The sequence below is a fragment of the Corvus cornix genome, chromosome 5, assembly GCF_000738735.6.
Source record: "Corvus cornix cornix isolate S_Up_H32 chromosome 5, ASM73873v5, whole genome shotgun sequence".
Lineage (NCBI taxonomy): Eukaryota > Metazoa > Chordata > Aves > Passeriformes > Corvidae > Corvus > Corvus cornix.
In genome coordinates this window covers 7,139,910-7,161,368 of record NC_046335.1, presented here as the reverse complement: position 1 = coordinate 7,161,368, position 21,459 = coordinate 7,139,910, and the positions used below count along the sequence as shown (strand labels likewise).

The window sequence follows — 21,459 nt, the reverse complement described above, 5'->3', positions numbered from 1 at the left end:
ACCAAGTAAATTTGTTATGCCCTAAGTCCTGAATTCTCACTGAGCCTCCTTTCTCATGTACTTAACCCCTTTCGTTAAACAACCACGACTCACCAAGACCATTGCCAGGTATTGGGGTGGGCATAAAAAATACTGAATAATGTGCTGTAACTCTTCTTACAGACGAGATGGGAGTAGAAAACTGTAACAGCTTCTTCTGCATTACAAAACAGGAACCTAAGAACAAATGTGCTATGACCCTGCTGGTGAAAAATGAAGGTAATATAAAGCCTTGTAAGATTTCAGCTTTATTAGCATTATTTAACTTCTGAGACCATGAAAGGAGGCATATTTGATAAATGCAGCTGCGGGGACAGAATGCTTTTGGTTATGAAAGCCTGGTGTGGCACAGAAGAGAAAAATTACAGGACAAAGCCAAGAGCCTGGGAAGAGCAGAAAATATGAGGCCAAGGCAGTCAGTACTTTTTAACAGCTCAGATGTTACCAGGGAGAGGGCATCCATGGTGGATATTACTGGAGAAGTTCCCAACTCCCAGTGGAAATGGCTGGAACAGTTGAAGAGAAATTCAGATAAAAACATCCCAATGTCAATGAGAGCAGAAGTGTGCCTTGATCACACTATGGGAACACAGTGAAATGCTGGAATGACACATACTGCCTTATCAAATCTACTGTTAATCATCTTTTTATAGGCTAAAACTTTGCAGGAGACACTCCTGAGGATCCAGTAGTACCTCTTTTTCCAGAAAAAACTAAAAGGAGCAAACACCCATCTGTACAAAGGGCAGATGTGGATTTTTGTCTCCAAACTGTGGCAGCCAGATGTTGATAAAATAACATGATTTTTAACGCAGCACACACCTTATTTATCAAGATACAACTTTCAGAAACAAGCACTGGAACAGTTCCACTAAGTACACACACCATATATTGTTCCCACAGTCAGTTAATTATACAGCTTAGTGGAAAAGCCTCGTTAATGTTATGCACTTTACAAAAAGTATCTACATCTATCAGTGGAACAGTATCTTGTAAAAAACACTTGCCTGATTAGCTGTGTCTTCCCTTTTAGAGACAAAAGAAAGCTCTGAATGACAAATTTTGGCCATGATCAACCAATCGTGCAGCAATCAAAACCCAACATTTGTAAGAATGAAGACAGAAAACCAGAAATTATCAGGAGAGCATCATAATAACAGATGGGCTGTGTAAGGGTTTTACTTTTTATTTACAGCAAATATATTACAGTAAAAAAGGTTAACATGGCTCATAGTTGTGTAAGGATGGTACGTATGCTTACATCAAAAAGGTTTAATTTCCTTGGCACTAACTGAACTGAATACGAGGATTCAACACAAAAATAAGAAACAGAACATTTATTAGGCAAACTCTAACTGTACACGTCTGCAACTGGAGTTTCAATGCAATCCAAAGAACACAAACAAGTCATCAGGATGGCAAGGACTTTTTCGACGAACATGTTTAACCCTCAAGACAAGGCTGTCTGGCACCATTTAAAAGTTGCTGTACTGAATACACTGATTTTAAAGAAATATCATAGATGATTAAGACACTGAAAATGCACTCAGCACAGTGAAGAAGCCCATTATTTTCCTTATTTCTTTTTTACTCCCATGATACAAGAGTTAAAAGGCTGCACGGCAGACAAGCTGGATGCAACAGCTGGAGGGTTTTGCCTGTCAAGCAAAGTGACTTGCAGCAAGAGACGTGCTTTCTGCAACAAACCCGATGATACACAGCTTGTGCGGCTTCAAAGAAGATGATCTAAGAACAACAAATGTTGAAGCCTTATAAGCTCTTTACATCATAATCAGAATCCTGAGAAAAGCAGGATCCAAATTACTCCAAGTGAATTCAGGCTTACTTATACACAACAAAATTGTCCAGATATACCAACAGTAGTAAACAGAGTTAATGCAGTGTTAATCTTTTTACATTTTAATGACTAGCTATAAAAACAGAAACTAGCATGTTCAAATCTGTTTACATTTCCTGAGCTTAGTTAAATGAAGAAGGAATGAACATTATAAAAATCCCGGTAAGTCACCAATAAATTAAAAATGTACATAACCACTATAGCTTAAGAAGCTCAGAGTGAAGTCTGCCTATCCAATATCCTTTCTTTAGGAACCCTGTACAGAAACTACGCCATTAACTTCACCAGCAATACTGAGATGCTGTGGAATTGTAGGTCTTTTATTTTTCCCTTGCTCTTCCACCAGACTGCCTGATGGCCTTTCCTAATCAAATCATACGAGAGCGTTCGAAAACTGCAACCCTCTACTTGCAGTGCACAAACCAATGTTCTCAGCAATGCAGTGTACTACTGAAATTCAAATTTCCTAGCTGCAGTTATCTAGGTGGGCTCTCAGCTCTCACACGTAACATCACTACCCTGGCAGCAGGTTTGGTATCCTTTGGAGGAACAAACCAGGAGACTGGAGGAAAGACCTCAGCAATATTCATCTTAGCGGTTTCTTTAAGAGCCAACATCTTGCATTTCAGAAAAGCACTCGACCTACATGAGTCATACACATGTTTATTTATGCATGTTTACTTCCTGCATAGAGAATACTGTGTACCTTGGAATAAAACCCAAGCCTTGAGAATATACTGAGAGTATATTTGTTGCAGTGCTATGGAAGATTAATTCAAGCCCAAACAATCAAACTCAATGGTCTCAAAGACTTGCAGAGCACGAACTTTGATAAAACAAACTACTTTTTAAAAAACTGTCTGCTTATAGCATACTTTTATTTTATGGTGTAGATAAAAGAGAGGTAGAAAGGTTTATCTCCTCACTATCAGTTTCTGTGCAGTATTTATAAAGTATCAGAAAAAAAATCTATAGCTTTTCAGTAAAAATGCCAGCTTTTCTCCTAAGAAATATAAGGAATCTCTTCTTTCCACTTAAGTGCTGCAAACTAAGTAACTGGAATTTGGTTCAGAAGAGCTCTTCTTTCCAGTAGCCTTACCACACCAATTTTGTTACCAAGTTCTGCTTTTAAGAACTCATTACAGAAATACTCCTATACAGGGCTCAAAAACTCCTCACAGATACAACCCACCAAACCATATTTACCAGCCAAGTAGTATCAAGTCTGCTCCTAAAAAAAGCACTCACTCTTGCTTGACTTACATGATCCATCTTATGCAAGCTACCAAGAGGGACAGGGAAGAATGAAGTATGGAAGGCCACGTGGCCCTATCCTTCTTTGGTGATGACCCCAGATGTGAGCACCACTATCACCCTGTCTGGCAGAGCTTCCTGAGGCAGCTTCTCTTCCTGCCACGATCCATTCTCTGCAGCAGGATGTAGGAGGATGGATGGTGCTTTAGTAACGAGTGCTCCTCAAAAAAGGTAGGAAGGAAGACTCGACCAGCAGACACAGCTGAACAGAAACCATGCTGGTAAGATAAATATCCATCCTTCGCTGGTGTTAAGACAAGCCTGCAGCACTACAGTTTTCATGATTGTCACCAGATAAGGGAGAGAGATGGAAACATCAGCTGCAGACATCCAGAGTGTGATCCGGACTGCAGTGCATTTCCCACGGAGCCGAGAGCCTCGGACCCAGCAGTGCCAGGGGAAGGCAGGTCAGAGGCACCAGGGTGGGATCTGCCCACAGGGACTCCACCCCTGACCGCTGCTCACATGGCACTGCGAGAACTGATCTATCTGCAAGAGAGGACCTGCCTGCTGACATTTCAGGGCACACAGGGCTGCAGCTCCAGCTTTATTCACATAGCAACAACTGTTCAAGGGTGGGATTTGAGCCATGAAAGTCAGACTGCTGCACGGTGACCTTTAATTTACCCAGTGAATGTTAAGCAAATTACATTAAATTAAATTCAGTCAAAGCAGATGCTAGCTTATTTATTAAAAAGCTCAGTTTTCTTTTTTTCAACTGGTTTTAGAGACCAGCAGCTCTTGGGAGCAGACCTTCAGTTTAACTTAGTCAGGCAAAAGCAGCTCCGCAGAGATGGCCAGAGGGACTCTCCTGCAGCAACACTAGCCTAAAGAAGACCTGGCTGTCCCTAGGGATGCAGAGCAACAGCTCAGGAGCACAGCATCTTTGCCTCCTTTCCCCACACACCTCCTACCTGACCCAGGTCTTCTCCTTTCTTCCACAAAAACCACACTGGACTCACAGCAGAAGACGATTCTTCACTGCCAACGTTGCCTTCTACTGTCATATCTTTTAAGAAATCTATGAATTGATTAATATAAAGAAGTATTTACTCTGTTTCAGAAAACCAATACTGTTCTGCAAATATATAACTTGTCATTAACTGTTGATAGGGTTGGGTAAGGGAGTTTGTATACAGCAACATGGTCACGTTCACAATCCAGGTTGGAAACATTTCTTTCTGTCAGCTGCAGCATGATGAGACAAAAAATGCTCCTGTACTCAAATAATCAACAGGCACACTTCTTTTCACCTGTCACCCTCCCTGTCCTTCAATCTGCTCTTTTTCAGCAGTATGCCTAAAAGCAGTCACATAAATAAGAGATGTGCTGCTTTCAGCCACATAGGCTTCATGCACAGTCTGTTTTGTCTCTTCTCTTTTGTTCTCTGGAAACATTACTCTCATTAATTTCATTCTCCAACTATGATCCACCAAAATAAAAATAAATTCAAGTAGGAATCCAAACTGGATATTGCTGGGTTATGGGTCAATGTAAACCGACCAGACCCAATGCCGAAAAGTAAGGATTGTTCGATTACATTTGCTGACCATAGACAGCTTCTTTCACTATTCACACAGTTTGAAGACCAAAGATTTGCTGAGAACAAGACACAGTCCATGTTCCCTGGAAGTAAATGGAGCTAGTAGCCATCATCTTCATCCATATCACAGCCATAATCTGAAACACACAAAGACAAGTGCATATAAAAATACAAATATTCCGGGAAGATGGAAGACACAATGGAAGTATTGCTTCTTGAAGGTTGTTTGCCTCCTACGTAACTACATGGTAAGTTTTGCCTTAGGCAAGCATTTAAAAAACCATCTATTTTCTTAGGGCTAAGTAAGTTCTTTCATGTACTTCCCTCAATGAAATAAAATTATTTTAAAGCATGTATGTGTAAATATCTCTTCTCACTTGTCACTAGACCCTCATTTAGGAATACTTGGCACATGTATATATGAAATACTTGGTTTAATTTAGAGGCTAAGGTGATTAAGCCTGATTGTCACAAGTAACTTGGCACACAGTGGCTGATAAGCAGCAGAATTACATTTACAAGTAGGCACATTTTTCACTAGACACAGGCACCAAGGAAAAAGCTGGTTTGTTTATATTATTCATGGATTTATGAGCTGAAATTGCAAGGGTTCAGAGATAGCTCAGAGTTCCCATCAACATCAAAAGAGTCGTGGAACAAATCCTGACCAATGCATCTGACTCGGATCTGCCTTATCTACTTAATTCTAGACTTAAAATTTTTGCCCAGATTTTTTAATCCAGTTTTGTTTTCTTAAACAATGCTGAGTGCAAAGACTGTGTGTTGTGTGCCAAAAGGCAGGTCTGTATGTTTCTAATGCATCAGTTTCTCTTCTGTGTGCTTCTGAATGCACTGACACTGATATTTTCTGTTGTGTAGATGAACCTATGGATAATTATTACATATGAGCCCCGAGGAAAGTTAAACTTCATATTCCAAATTCAATAAAGGGCAACATCTCACCCAAAGAGACAAGAAAAAGCTTGGAAGCAGAATTAAGTGTAATCTATAATGATTTGTGTAGAATGGGTGAAGTTCACCATCTGTAATTCATGCAGTTATTCCAGGCAGACAGGTCTAAAATCCATGGAGAAAGCAGCTAGGAAAGAGTTATTTGTTGCAGTGAGCAGCTCTGCACACCTGCATTTGGATTCTGGGAATACTCCTTTCCTTCTTATTTTTATTTTCATTTTTTACCTCTAATTTTTCAGCTGTTGTCCAGACCAGGCAGGGAGTAGTGGAATGTTCTCAGAATGGTTCAAAAATAGTAACATTTACAAAGAAAAAAAACTCAGTGACCTTTATTCTATTTTTGTGGGGGGTTTATTAATAAACATAGACCCACCCTCCCCCACATGGGTGCCTTTTCTTGGGAACGTTATTCTAATAATAAAAGCAGGCAACAAACTGTTTTTCCTATGGTTCAGCAATTATTTTCCAGCAGAGAAATCAATCTAAAAGCAACAGACACTTTTGTGAAATGTATACACATTGTCCACAAAAGCTAAATGAATAGTGCTGGAAATGTTTTTGCAGTAAATAACATTTCAGTAGGAAACTTATTCCCATCTTGAGTCTTTGCAACCCATAATTAGCAGCTCTCATTTTAAAAATAATTTTGTGTATTTTCAAAGCTTAACTTCTAAAGGGAAGTTTTTAATATAGGAGAAATGTGGATGTGTCCAGCTAGGAAAAACCACAGCGGAGAGGAGACCGCCTTTTCCTGCCAGCAAAGAAATCTAATTAAACCAGTGGCTTTGCTGGGTAACCCAAAGAAATTAGCACACATCTGTGTACCATACATGCACCACCAATGCCATTCCTGCACTTGGGGAACAACTGCTTCTTCCTAACATTTTCCCCAGAAACTGATTTGTTCTGTTTTGAGCTGGACAGACACATCCCCAGGGCTCACAGACAACCTGGACACCACTGCAGCCTCCACTGAGGAGGCAGAAGGAGCAGGGAGGGGAGGCTCAGGGGGCAGTGAGCCCCAGACACCGCTAATAGAGGGGTTACTGAACCCCCAACTTCTCAGATCCACATTAATAAACCTAATCCTGGAAAACACCTCACACTTCAGTTTGTTCTTGAGAAGGCCTCTGAGCCTAAAGCTCAAGATGCAAAGTTTTCTCAGGAGGAGGCTCTAAGGTCAGGTTTCAGACAAGGGTGATTCCAGGCTTCCCACAGGAATGGGCAATGCTGAAAAGGCAGCAGGAGCTCTGGTACAGGGACAAGCAAGGGGACCCTCTGTGTCCCCAGACCTGCAAGAACAAAGCCCACAGCACCAGGAGATGGTAACCCCAGCTCACCATTTCCTCCCATTAACTGCAAGGCGCTCATGCAGTGATCTTCATCTTCTTCTACCTCTTCCTCTTCCACCTCTTCATCATGGTTGTAAGCTACTGGGCCACTCTCCACAAGCACAGCTGCTGGTTTTTCTACATCAGAGGCTTCAGCCTGTGCAGCTGGAAAGGAAACCTGCATAAAAGAAGAGAGAACAGTAGAGCAGCTGTTCCTTTGGTCCAATATTTGCACAAAACTTTAGCAGCTTCCAAATGATAGGGACAGGAAGCTCATGTCCAGTGCTACAGGTTCAGTTGTTCTAATGAAAGTCTGAATGAAGGTCGGGCAAAACCACCCAGTTTTCACTTAGTCCAGAACCAGGCAACTGAAATATCCAGTAATGGTAACAGCAGAACAAGGATTCTCTGGCAAGCACAAGAGGAGAAGAAATCTGGGAGCGAAGGCTCCTCAGTAGAGCTCTGTGGGAGAACTTACAAACCTCTCCCACAGTGTGCTCAACTCACATCAGGCCTATTACAAAATAACAACGTTATTGACAATTTAATGATAGCAAAAATGTACCCTTCAAATCAGAAAAAGCCCAACATGTATTAGTTTTGACAGCTCTGGTTGGATTTATTTGGCGGCGCAATGAGCTGTGGAACAAATAGCACTCTGTAGACAGCGCTTAATGTGATGGCAGAGCACTCAGTTGATAATACACACTGGCACCTGTAACATTACCTATGGAATTCATCAGAATAATGATCTCCAAACACTAACTTGGGAATCGATCACTGAGGGGACCTGTTCCGTACGTGTTTGTCCCCAGCTGCTCCAACGTTAGGCAGGACACAGCATGGAGGGAGAGAAAGGGCAACACCACAAGTGAATAGAGGTGAATTTGGAGTAGGTAATACTGTCTTTGGTTCACTGAGGAGAGATCTGGGAACAGGGCAGGAAGCAGCAACACAGCCTGTGCCAGCACAGCCCAGGCTCTGGTCTTTCTGATCATTCTTCTCACTTTCATGGTGTGCTCAGTCTGGAGACCCACCTCCTTTTCTCATCCAGGGAAGAAACATCACAGGAGCTTTACCTCCATCAGCTTTGTAATAGGGTACTTTCTACATCCATTCTGTACTTGGGACTGTTTGGGGTTTTTTACACTAGAGCCTGTGGCACACAAAACCAGGCAATTAGTGGCAATTTGAAGAACCTTAAAGATTGACCATGAATGCTGCGTTGTCATGTTAAGAACTCCGAGAAGGGAATATTGACAGTACCTGTCACCAGTCAGCTGTTACCAGCACTGAGTCATCTCCCCTAGTAACAAAGATGGAAAAGACTGGGACCACTTCCTTGGAAGGACAGTGGTGAGGTGCTTCTAAAAGGGAATGGTCCAAGGGAGACCAGAAAACCCCAACTCCTCTGGTCCATACCATGAGAAAAGTGCTACAGTGCTTTAGGTTTTAAACTGCAGTACATAACTATGTACTGCTGCATGTTCTCCAATTCCATTGGCAGCAAGTTCTGATAAAGTGTTGTCGTTTATTTTTATTTATTTATTTATTTATTTATTTATAAATGTATTTACTTGGGATGCAGTAGCTCCTAGAATCCCTGTAACTCCAGGCACTTTAGAGATACACCGTAAGAGAAAATCCCTGTACCAGAAAGTTGACAGTCTAATTATTTAGACATCAAAGCTGTTCCTGAACTTGTCATATACCATGACAGTCAACCTAAAGAATCTGCCTGAGTTTTTCAAAGCCACCTCAGGGTTTGCTCCAATAGCTCATTAATAGGGCAAAAGACACCCATTAATTGTAATAGAAAATCAAGTATTTAGATACTCGGATCAGTCAAAGACAGGTTTTCATGACTTTTTAATGCTCAAATTAATAATATTATTTAGAGGAACTTCCCTCCAGTTTATATTTCCTACCACTGCTTTTGCCTCTAGAGTGATCAAATTGAGTCCATCTTGGTATAAGCAGAAATAGACACAACAGTTTGAGACAAATCAGCATCATAATATACATCAATTTATATGTTTAAAAGTATCCATCTGCTCTGAAAAAGTGGGTGAATATAAAGGAGCTACAATTGAGTCATTATTTTTTAAAACTGCACCATGCTAATTAAAATGTGACCTTTTTCTAATTATCATGTCCACTTCCAGACTGCTGTACTTCTAAAAATGTGCAGAGTTTTCTAATGAGCATAGAATAAGAAGTGAAAATGTATTTCCCTAGGCAGGATATCAAACTGTTTCTGAAAATCAATGGCTTTTTGTCATTTTAAAAATAAGGCAGTCAAACAACACCTTTAAATAGAACTTCCTGAATTCACTTCCAGACGTCCTGGACTAGAGTTTGGCACTTAGCTTTATGTTTGAATGGGCAATTGTCAAAGATGTTAAACTACCCAAGGGAACTGGTTCACTTTCAGAAGGGTGTCAGTGTCACACATTCATGGGGAAGAGGGACAAATTCCTTTGGTATACTGAATTTTTAGATATGCAGTAGACAGTTCGTTGTACACAAAATACCTGTGAATACTCTGTACAGTGTGAAAATAATAGTGAAAGAAAGCAGCTGTTGTTGTTATCTGGTTTCACTATCTGATAATAATCCTGATCCCTTTGGGAGGTGCACAAAGCCACCCAAGCAGAGCTTCTGGCAGTGGCCAGTTACCAGCACTAACTTTCCTGTGGCACTATTACATTTTCAAAGTAAACAAACAAAGCAAAGAGCAAGCCAGGCTGTACAGGGTAAGCTCTTTCCACACTGGTCTCTGACAGAAGCCCAGCCCATCCCCGGGATCAGCTCTGGCTGCACAAAAGTGGAGTTTTGCATCCTTCTCTGTGAGGACAGTCCACAGGCATGAGCTCTGCCCTCTCCTACCCCTCCTGACCATTTACTTGACATGGACCTTTTTAGATGCTTGCAGGGAGTTTTCTCTTTTTTGCTGTCCAACGAAGCATTAGGAGGCTGTGCTAATGTTCCTAATGAATAAGTAAGGGAAAGTCTGGGTTAGAAAACAGCCAATCTCAGCTTTGCAGTGTTCACAGTAACCAACTCTTGGCCTGATCAGAGAGACAAGACTCATTTCTTTTACCCTTATCTATTGCATGACCAGAGCCAGGCTGAGAACAGCTTGTGGGAATTTCCAAACTCAACCTGTTGCATCAGAAGTGCTGGACTTTTCATACCTGTTCTGTGGCAGCCTTCTTAGCAAACTGGGTTGAAATCAAGGGTCTTAATCTGCAAAGAAGGAAAGAAAAAATGCTGAACATCAGAAAAGTTGCTCAAGAGTTTGACACAGAGTATTCAGAATCCAAACAGTGAAAGCACTTTGCTAGTGTTATGTTGTGCAATTACTTTTTTAATGATTTAAGATAAAGAGCAGAAAGCCACAAATGCCATGACAATTAACACACACATTCCCTTGGAAGCATCTGTCCCAGTTCAAGGTAATAATAAAAGATACCAGCACAGTAGCAAAACCTCATCTCAAACCACAGCCCCTGCTTCTCCACAACGTCTTTGAAATAGCTGGGTTTGTCACATTTTACAAAAATCAAAAGAAAACAGATTTTTGGAAGAATGCAGACATGGCAAGACTGGGTCACACTCAGATTACCTAGCACTGGTCTGCAACTGCTTCCCTGTATCTGATGATACATAGAGGATACCAGTAAGATTATGCATGCAGGATACCATAATCATCACAGACAAGATTTTAACCTCCAGCTACAGAAATCATCAAAAAAACCCCAGGGACCCTGCATACCTTGAATAAGAAATGACAGAAATTGAACATAAACATTTTTAAAAACTCTGCAACAGATGTGAAAGAGATCTGCATATTTGGGGAGAAGAGCTGGATCAGTATAACTTCACAGCAAACTGTAAAATATTATTACTTCTGAAAAACATTTCATACTCTGTTGTTTCCTTACTGCCATGAAGGCTGTTCTCAATCCATCATTTAGTGTTACTTTCTGGTTTCTCCTGCTCATCTAGATGTATCTAGTCACGAAGAGGATGACTTGCTTTCTACAGAAACACTGCTCAGACAGCTCCTCAAGCACATCTTTTAACGAAGTCTAGGCAAACAACTTAATGAATACCAATTTATGCCTCCAGAGATACAGCCTTTTATGATAAGGAGAATTTTACTCTCATTTTTCTCTTAGTCATTCCTCCTTGTTAACACACAGAAACTCGTTGTTTTCCTACTTATTTATATATTTCAAATAATCACCAGGAGGAAACAAATCCCCAGAGAATGAGCAGGGGAGACTCAGATCATTATCTCCAGTGGCGAAGACTATATTAAAATACAACATATTGGCTAAGCTCCAAAATGGTTCAAAAACTGGTCATCTCTGAAATGCTTTGCAGGACCCAAAAGGCATTTCAGCAACTCAAGTAATTCAAGGTGCCTCCTCACAGTAGATCAAAACAAAAAGAAGCCAAGGCAATGTTTCAGGAGCTGCACCACGGAAGAATCCAGAATACATTATTCTGCTACAGCTATTTCTTGTCATATTACATAATTATAAAAAAATTCAAGAAAGAGATTTTCTTGACCTACATAAATATCTATTACTTACAAATCCTGGTGGACTTCTGGCCTCAGAGAGAATGTATTTGAGGGCACGGACATGCTCCTCCCTATGTGCCCAGCTTTCTCTTTCCATTATCTAACCCCAAGTGTAGTTTTCACCTTTAAATGCCATCTAATCCAACCCCCCTGCAAGAGCAGGGACACCTTCAACCTGACCAGGTTGCTCAGAGCCCTGTGCAGCCTGACCTTGAATGTTTCCAGGGATGGGGAATCCAACACCTCTCTGGGCCTGTGCCAGTGCCTCACCACCCTCATAAGAAAGAAATTTCCTCCTTAATTCCTGAAATTTGAGACTACCTGCCTACTTTCAATCACTGTTTTCCAAAAAAACACCCTGTTTAGATGCTTACAAACATATGGATGCAGCAAAGCCAAAAGGTTGCACAGCTGAAGGATTCTAATTACCAAACAAGTTGTGTTTCATTGACAGGACTGAAAAACACCCAACACCGGTAAGAAATGAAGGACTTTTATTTTAAACCCATACTCATGATTATTGCAATTAACATTGTACCAAAGATAGCACCTTTTCCCTCCTGCTACCCAAAGACATCAGACCTCCCTGGAGCACCCTGAAAATATTTCCTCCCCCCAATTAAAATCAAGCTGTTGAGTAAGACTCACAAGGTAATCAGAAACTGCTGACATTTCTTTTAGAGCAAATTATACATGTGCTCACACAGTGAAGAAAACAATCACAGCTACAGGAAGCAGAGAGTAAACATTCCAGTTTCATTTTAATTAAAATGGTCCCCTAATGAAAATAAAAAGATTCACGCTTATGAAAAGCCTATTTGCAAAAACTTTAGTGCTACATCCAAGAGCCCTTCTATACCATTTCTCAGCAGTGAGGGACTCTCACACCCAAACTGAAATTAAAGCTGTATTTCTGTTCCATGATAGCCGCTCACAACACGCACATCTTTGCTTCCTTACTACAAATACAGCACTGCCATCCAATTTGGGCAATACAGTTTCTCTCCCAGATTAATCTAAAATGCACACCAAAGCAGTGGGGTGGATCCTGCTCCTGCCATGGATGGTCAGCACCTGCTGTAGGCCAGATCCAAGGGGGTCACTCATCACCTGGGTGGAACAGCCTGGCCCACTGTCCCTCCATACTATCTGCTCCCTAAAACACGAGTCACAACACTGGAAAAAGGTAAAACCATCACAGTGAGAGACAAAAACGTACTTCCCCTCTGAAATAATGGCTTTGATTCAAATTACAGCTGTAAAAGTTATAAATATATAACCCCCTTGGCTCTCCTTATGCCTACGGAGAACCCTACTATTACTGTACAAAACCATTTAAGAAGGTTTTATAGTTGGGGTGTTGTTTTGCTTCTTAAATGCCCCAATGTCCTGACCTCCTTAAACCAGAGCAGCTGCTGCCACACCAACCATATGGAGCAATAAATTACTGGCTGCCATGGCTACAGATACGGGCTCCTTCTGCTGTCTGGCTGCACCTCAGAGGGTGGAAAAAAAGTGTCTTCATGGAAGAGCATGATTGCTTTTGAGGCTGGATAGGTCTGAGTATTAATGATCAAAAAAGCACCTTGAAAAAACAAGTAATTGAAGTATCTTATCCAGCTTTCACTGGGCATGACTCAACCTCATCTGTAAAAGGCTACCAAGGGACACACACGCACATATACACCACAGAAGAAAGATCCTGTCCATCAAAGTCCAGACTGAATTAGAGGTTCACAAGCTCCATAAATAGTAACATCCTACATTAAGGTACAATTCCATATATACTGAAGTGAAAACAGCATCTATTTAAAATGTAATGTTGTGACTGGAAAATAATGGGGCTCCTGGTCTTCCAAAGTGTGTCAGTTGTCACTCACTATTTCTGATGATTTCTAGTTTAGGGCACTTTCCTTATGAACTTTGCAAATTAACACAGTACCTTGTGGGAGGGAGTAACAGAACAAGCAACTTTCTGAACAGCAGTGTGATCCATAAAAGGGGATAAAAAAGATTTCACACAGCCCCAAGTGTTACATCCACACTTCAAACTACTTCAAAAATTATGCAGATCTACTAATGCTCATGTCAGCCAACACACATAACACTGGAAACAGATCATCTTGACATGTTTGCGACAAAAACTAATGGCATGGTACAAGGCATCAGAGGCTGCTCCCTGCCAAATCTGCTCCACTCTCAGCTGAGATGTGCACGATAACGTCTGGGTTTGTCCTCCAGCTCAACAATTTAAAAGAAGATTCAATATAACAGCTCCTGACAGGGCTGGAGATCACACAGACTGAACTTTCAAAGCGTTTTTCTCTGAAAAACAAGCTGGCTGTGACAAACAACAGTTTTTATTTTGCTTATTATTCAATAACAAAAGATTACACAGCACAGTACATAAAGGAGAAAGAGCAGTGAGAGGTAATAAACCCACCTCACTTGCATCAGGCTGTTCATCCACCAAAAAGTTTGACAATGCCGTAACAATCTCCTCAGTGCAATTCTGCAAGTAATTGGGAAACTCACCCAAAGCTCTGTTTCTTACTGAATTTTAATTTAATCCACCCAAGTAGGGAACATCTTATTGCTGCTTACTGCCCATACTAATTTTATACACGGATGGTCCCAGAATACGCAATGGGAAGCAGAGATCGAACAGAGCCCACAGCCACAAGCCTGCAGTGTAATTATGCAGGTCATCCAAGACAACTGCCCATGAAACCTATATATCCATGCACAGGCCTTTCATGTGCAGGGACAGAAAAAGCTATTGAGAAATGACTCAACAAGAGACAGGTCAGGTTGTTCATGCTGGCCAAGATCCTCCTCCCACCTGAGGCCAGATGGTTTTGCCTCAGGAGGTCAGTTTACCAGACATCTGTGTGAGAAGGAAATTAATATAAATGTTTATCCAGGCTAAGAGTGCCCTTTAATTAGGTACCATCAATGTTATCCTTACCGGAAAGCTGGGAATTACCTCTCTGCAAGGATTTAAAGCTCTTCTTGGAAACACAACAGCATCAGGAGATACTGACCCACTGTCTGGCCATTGGGTCAGGACAAAGGGGTGACCCTCCTGGGCTTGGATGACTGCTCTTTTCCAGAGGGCAAAACAAAGACTGCAACGACAACCATAACCCTGGAGCACTTCGGGGTTTGCACATCCAGCTGTGCATCCCACCATCTTCTACATCTGCTTCCGGCTGAGAGCCAGACGCTCACAGGAGCTGTTCCCTCTGCTCAAGAGGAAGCAGAGGCACATGGCCAAGGCCATGGCTGGCTGTGACACCCATGAACAGCAGCATGATGCCCTGAGGACAGAGGCTGGGGGTCAGGGTGGCACTATGCCACCTCAGAAGTCCAGATACAACCACAGACAGCATCATGCTCTGTGGAATGATGAAGCATCCTTGATGCTCACACCTTGAAACCATCTGTGCCTGAATGTGAGGCAGAGGCAGGTGGTTTTGGCTTTCTCAAGATGAGGCTCTTCACCTGGTCCAGCTCACCATCACTGTGAAAGCCCCAAGGAGTTTCCCTGAATCACTCTCCCAAGTGACAGGGCTGCAGAGACCCCAACTAAACATGTCCAAAGTGCAACGAGCTCAGCTCACACACAGTGAGATCCCTTTGGAGATGGCTCACGCCAGTGCTGCCAGCTGTACAGACGTGACTCATGGAGCAGCAGGCAGGGCCTGAACCCTCCTGCATACTAGCAGAGACAGCTAAGCCAGTTTGTGCTAACTCTGCTCCAACATCCCTGCGTGAACTTCAACTCCACCAACAATCACTGCTTTCGTCCTGTTTCCGAGCAAGCAACACTATGTAAAGAGCCATTTCAAGCAGGAAAAAAGCAAACTGAAGTGGCAACAAAAACTAAAGTGAAATGAGGAATTGTTTCCTCTTCTGATTCCCACTCAGTCCTCTTTCATGCTGCATCAGAGGAGCTTGGCTTTTATCAGTGCAGCACCAGACAACACTGCACTGAGAACATCTTCAGTGCTAATGAGAGCAGCCTCTCCCAGCAAATGCCTGGAACTGAGCACTGAGGGACCAAAACTCACAGGGGGAAACTGGAAAAAAGTAAGAATCTCTATCATTCACTACGGAATAGATTTACCAGCGAGGAACTAAGCACCTACATCACTCACCAATAGGCTTTTGAAAAGCAGGAACTTGGCTAGTGTGTCGTGAGCTGAACACCTATTTCAGGCTTTTCAGAGAGGGGCAGGGCCCATGACATCTGTCTTCAATAACCCAACTCAGAGCAGGCAATATTTTTCTGCATAGCTGCAGCACTCTTTCCTCAATTAGATGCTAGAAAAATAGCAACTTGCTGTTCTTCCCACTGACTAAACCAACAGATTTTCAACGGCAAAAATGAAAAGAATGACATCTAAGGCCACCTCTTTGGGACCAAATGAAATGATGCTCCTGCAGCAGATCCCAAACAGTATCTGCACATATCTGCTTCTAAAGGAAATTGCTGCAGACCATGGGAAATTACAATTGCTTCAGGACAAGAAAGGCTGACTGATCTAATATTTCTGGTTGACACACCTTCTTCCTGGGTTTGTCAATAAAGAGACTGATGAGCTCATCTCTCCACAAGTCAGGAAAGTGTTAGTTGAAAATATGCTATTCCTTTCACCATGGAAATTTTTCCAGATGAAATGATGGCAGCAAGGCAAATCTGCACCTTGCTGAGAAAAGCTACTTAAAATAAGGAACCTATGAAGCATTTTAATGAAGGTAGATGAGTAATCATAATGGTCTCAGTTAAGCAAGTCTAATGGCAGTGTCACTTTTAAAACACGGGCGTGAGACAACTCATGTGGTGACAATCCATATGTCTTAACCATCGTGTCGCGCCGTCTTTCAAATGGTAACAGTGCAGAATGCAACTGCTGTGGCAGGAAGAACCATTATTAGCAGATAAGGAAAATAAAAACAATTTCAAAATCGTGCCTGAAACTATAGTAACAAGAAATGAAATTTTAAAAGTTAAATGAACACATTATCATCTCAACAGAAGGATTATGCTATTGAAAAATTCTCAGCAGTAGCACTGCCATCTGTTTCTGGTGCAAATATATTTTTCTAGACTCAAGCAAGGAGTATTACAGATATTTGCTTTTAGACAAGTGTTTTGATCAATCTTAACCTCATGAAAACTTCAAATGAGGCAAAAGATAAAAAGAAAACACCTTAGTAACCTGCAGTCTCTGGGAACAATTCACCGAGGTTGTTATACCCAACGGTGATGCCAGATCGATCGCTGGATCTTCCCTGTTGGCATTACAAGGACAAAAATCATGCCAGACAAAAGAGTAATTCACTTCTTCCATACCTCTAGTAGCCCATACCACTGGGCAAATTCGGTTTCTCTCATCCAATTACGCAGACAAAACTAATATTTCAAAATTCAGGTAACTATAGATTCATACAAGTAATCCATCAAGGAATAAAGATGGATGACTGATTTTTTTTTTTCATTGTGTCTGGTCTATTATACATTAAAGAGCAATTTCACTGGCAGCCATCTGGAAATCAATGTATTCCAAGCTTTATTTTATGATTACTAACATTCCCCTTCGTAACTCATTTCTAATTATAAGCAATAAATCACTCCTTCTTGCTTGTAATTTGTAACAGCCAATTATGGCAAACCTCTTATTTAAATAGCGAATCTCACTGTAAAACATCACATATTTTGAGGTATGCACAGAACACCTAATCAGGCAGCTGAATGGTAGAACGATGATTTAACATGGGTTTTGCAGCCACCAAGGAGACACAAACGGAAGAACCCACTCTCCCCAGTGCCCTGTGCACACCAGAACTTTTCAAAACTGAAAGCACGGGTCTCATCTGCCTGACTTAATGTAGAAGAGATTTACATGCAGCAGTAAGTGAGCCAGGACACAACTCAGGAAAGGCTGGTGTCAAGGATTCCCTTTACTGTGTCAGGAAATGAATAAAGAGGTTGTGGCAGAAGAAGCCGTAGGCTGGTTAAGTAAGAACTTCTGGGGAATGTCTAGTTTCATTTTAGGAACTAACAGTGAAAGAACACAGCTCTAAATTTAATACTTTAAAAAAACAACTCATGCGGCTTTTCCCACGTCTGGATTTATGTTTGAAACAGGCTGGCCTCCTCCTCCCAAGCCAAAGGACTCCCCCATGCACTGCCCAGGTGCTCAACATCACACCTACTCCCTGTTACACGGGTTTTGTAGGTGTTAGCATAGAGTATGAGCAAGGCACTCTGATCACTCCTCCCCATCCCTCCCAGCCAGGAGAGTATCAGGCAGAACAAAGCAATGAAACAGTCGGCAGAGAAAAAGTGTCACCAGATAAATCCAGATTCTTCCTTCTGGGAGAAGCCTTTAATGGTGGTTTGCTATGGCAACTCTCACCAACAGAACACCAGCAAAGAACTGTAGTGGAGGATGTCAGATAAGACCAAACAGGGTCAGTCCAAAAGCACAGGCAAGGACACAGAAAAAATTTTAGTTATATTTGTTCTTCAGTGTAGGTCTGAGTAGCAGGCATGTGAGTGCAAACACAAGAGAGAGGCTTCTTATAAATAGCTCTGCTGGGATTTGTCCGTTAGGAAAAAACCTCACTCTTGTCAGAAAAGTATTTGATACAATTTTGGACACAGAATTTATTACATGAGAAACTGATCTCAGGAACGTGGAAGTGGTTCCCACTGAGATTTTATTCGGTCATCACACAGCTCGAGTCTGTTCCAGCTTCACATCGTGTCATCTGGTAAGCGTTTACAGTAGGAATCTAGGGAACTGGATTTGGAAAAAATCCATCACAACTGACCTAAATCTGATCTGACCTGAATAATCAAACTGAATACCAAATTCAAAAATGGCTAGACAGAAGAGAGGAGCTGGAATTCCTCAGCTGCAGGAGTTATCTCGTGCCTTCCTCGGCCATACACTGGGTTAGGCACCCTCTTTCTTTTCCTGAACAGCCATGGTGATGGAGGCTATGTGAACACCCCCTTGTTCCAAAAGAGTCAAAGACAAGTGCACAAGTGCTGCAGGCTCCACCATGTTCCCGTTCCTTTTGAGATACCATTCACTCACGAGAAAACGTGGTGGTGCATTCCTCCCCCCCAGGCCGCACTGTGATCTAAGCGAAGCACCTGGAAATGGGGAATGGAAGATAATAGCAAGTATTAAGAAAATCCAAAGAGAATGCTTTGGGAGGGTGGTGGTGATCGTGTCAGTGCCATCTGGATGTGTCTTGGCCACAAAGTCACCCCAGAGGGTGACCTTGGCCAACGTGGTGCTGCAACAACCCCTGGGTAATGTCTTAGACCCACGGCCACACCAGCCCACCCTACAACCACGTGTCATAGTCACGTGTCTTGTCACCAAGCCATGCCTGTATTGCTGCTTCAGAGTCTCAGGGGGTTGGTTACACTGCCAGCACTGTTTTATTGCTCAGAGACTGAGATGAAGATGTACAGGTGCAGCACCACCTCAGTAACACGCAGCAACTCTCAATAGATGGATCATTATTTACAGAGACCTTGTAGAGATGTGTTCAACAAAAAGTTTCACCACTTTCAAGACTCCTTATCTTCTTTTTATGAGAGATCTAAGTATTATTTATTAGTCTTCTCCAAACACAAAGCTCAAAGGCATTTTAACATCTGGTTTACTCTCTCAGCAGTGAGAAAAAAGACACTCTGAAGAAAACTAAAAAATCACTGGCTTGATGTTGATGAAACTTGGGCAGTATATATGGCAAAAACTTTGAACGAGAATGCAAAAAACAGCCCGTAGAAAACTGTAAAGGGAGGGAGAAACAGACACCAAAGCTTATAAATTTCATTTTGAAAATAAGGCGTCATTCTTAGTATGCCTCTGGATGTGCATCTTCCCCATATAGAGTTCAAAAAGCTTTATATAAACTATACTTCTAAGCAAGCTTGTAATTAGCTAGGGGCAGGCTTGGCTTTAATTACAGCTTGAAGAGGCACACATTATGGAAATACTTAGCTAATAACCACAGCGATGCTCTGTTGATGGCTGAGGTCAGGCCAGCATGTGATTGCCATGTAACCACCTGAGTACTTTCTGCCTTGTGTAAACCGGGCTCCCTAATGAAGGAGCAGGACTGGTCTGTCAGGTCTTCCTCCCTGCTCTGCCATAAAGGCTAAGCCAGGCTTCGCTGGCAGCAGAGCTGAAGTGTCCTGAGTGCCTGCATCTGGCCTCCCTGCTCCTTACAAGTACGCTGTGGGATACCTGTTCTCACCTCGCCTGGAGATGCTGTACAAAAGGAACCAGGGAACCCGACAGAGAGAGATGAAACTGCACCATTTCAGCATCAGGCAAGATCAGCCTGCACCCAGAGCATGAATTGGTCAGATATCAGCACACACTGCGAACATGTATACATTAACCTGTACAGCTTTTTTCAGAGGCAGTATGAGGTTGATCCCACATCCCATCCCAAAAACTCAACAGGATAGTCTACAGGAAGAATATACGTCCAAGACAAAGTTCCTGCAAGTTCATACAGCCCTCTCACAATTTTGGATCCAACCTTTATTGACATAAGAAAGGACCAGAAAGTAAACTGTACTTTATTCCAACCTCAGAAGCTGCTTGCCTGGCAATCTCTACTTGGGTATAAGTATGCATGGATAATGAAGTGCAAAACCAATACAAATCACTGGGAAAATGGCTATTTACCATTGAATATGACACAAGTTTAAAATATGCATTGCTACACACTGTGGGTGCTTGCTCATACACTGTGTTATGTACCAATGAATTGCTGAACTGGGTCACAGAAGCCCTTCATGATCTAGAAGTCCTGTCTCCTTCACAACACATTTGGTACAGATAAAGAGATGAGTATAAAAATGCAGCCACATTTTCTTATGGAAAGAAAATTCCACATGGAAATGTTAGGAAAGAAAACAATATTAATTGCTGTTTTAAAACCTGTGTACAATATGTGCAAGTGCTTTTGAGAGAGGAGAACGCTGCTGCTGATGTGGGGAGCAGACATCACCATCTTCTCCGGTGTCTCGTGTAAGGCTGCACATCTGCAATGAAGTTAGGTGAGCTTTGCAGGGGATCTTATGTGTAAAGCAGAGTTACTTGATAGTGTTTTGCTTTAATACAGCTTAATACTAGTGTTAACATATAGAATTATCCAACAGCAACCTAACTGCAGAGGAGATGCCTCTCACAGCCTCTCATGCTGGTTTAACTGGATCAATTGGAAAACCTGTCCAGGTGAAGACCATGCTGCCCGCAGTTGGCTGCACGTGGCTGGTGAACAGGGGGCAGCTCTGGGCCACCCATCCCTAATCTGGCCCAGTTGAAACAAGCCAGGTCAGCCTAAGGAGACATCTGCTAACTATTATCTTTGAAATTGCTGGAGTTCTCACAACCAGTTGAAGAACACTTGCACAAGCAGGTCAGGCAGCAGATCTGAGCACAGAGCAGCTGAGTTCAGCTGGGAAGATGTTTTCCTGACCTTGGCTTACAGCCACTCAGATGGCTCCCCACACCTCCTCTGCACCAAGCCCTCACCTGGACAGGTGGAAGGCTGACCCCAATCTCAAACATTCAGATGACCAAAACTTCTGTAACTGGGAATCAATCACTCCCCGTCAAAGCAAAACATGGCAAAACCCACGTGACAAGATCTGTTTAAAAACCCTTACTCCACCTCAATTTTCTACTCAACCCTGGCCCCTGGTGCACAATTCTTCAGCCAACAAAAACCCACCTTCTGAGAAGAGCCAATGTAAAAGTCA

General features: G+C 42.1%; 1 protein-coding gene across 2 annotated transcripts in view; it reads right to left on the bottom strand.

Annotated features, from left to right (window-relative positions):
- Nucleotides 1-1,202: 1,202 nt before the first annotated feature.
- The window catches only part of BRF1 (BRF1 RNA polymerase III transcription initiation factor subunit), a 172,966-nt gene continuing 152,709 nt past the window's right edge, over nt 1,203-21,459 (bottom strand). For both annotated transcript variants that reach the window (XM_039553444.1, XM_019282153.3), the window contains 3 exons: nt 10,255-10,306; nt 7,067-7,235; nt 1,203-4,891 (listed from right to left, as the gene is read on the bottom strand). In XM_039553444.1, coding sequence (XP_039409378.1) covers nt 4,854-4,891; nt 7,067-7,235; nt 10,255-10,306 — 259 coding nt within the window. In that variant the 3' untranslated portion in view covers nt 1,203-4,853. The remainder of the gene's footprint in view (nt 4,892-7,066; nt 7,236-10,254; nt 10,307-21,459) is intronic.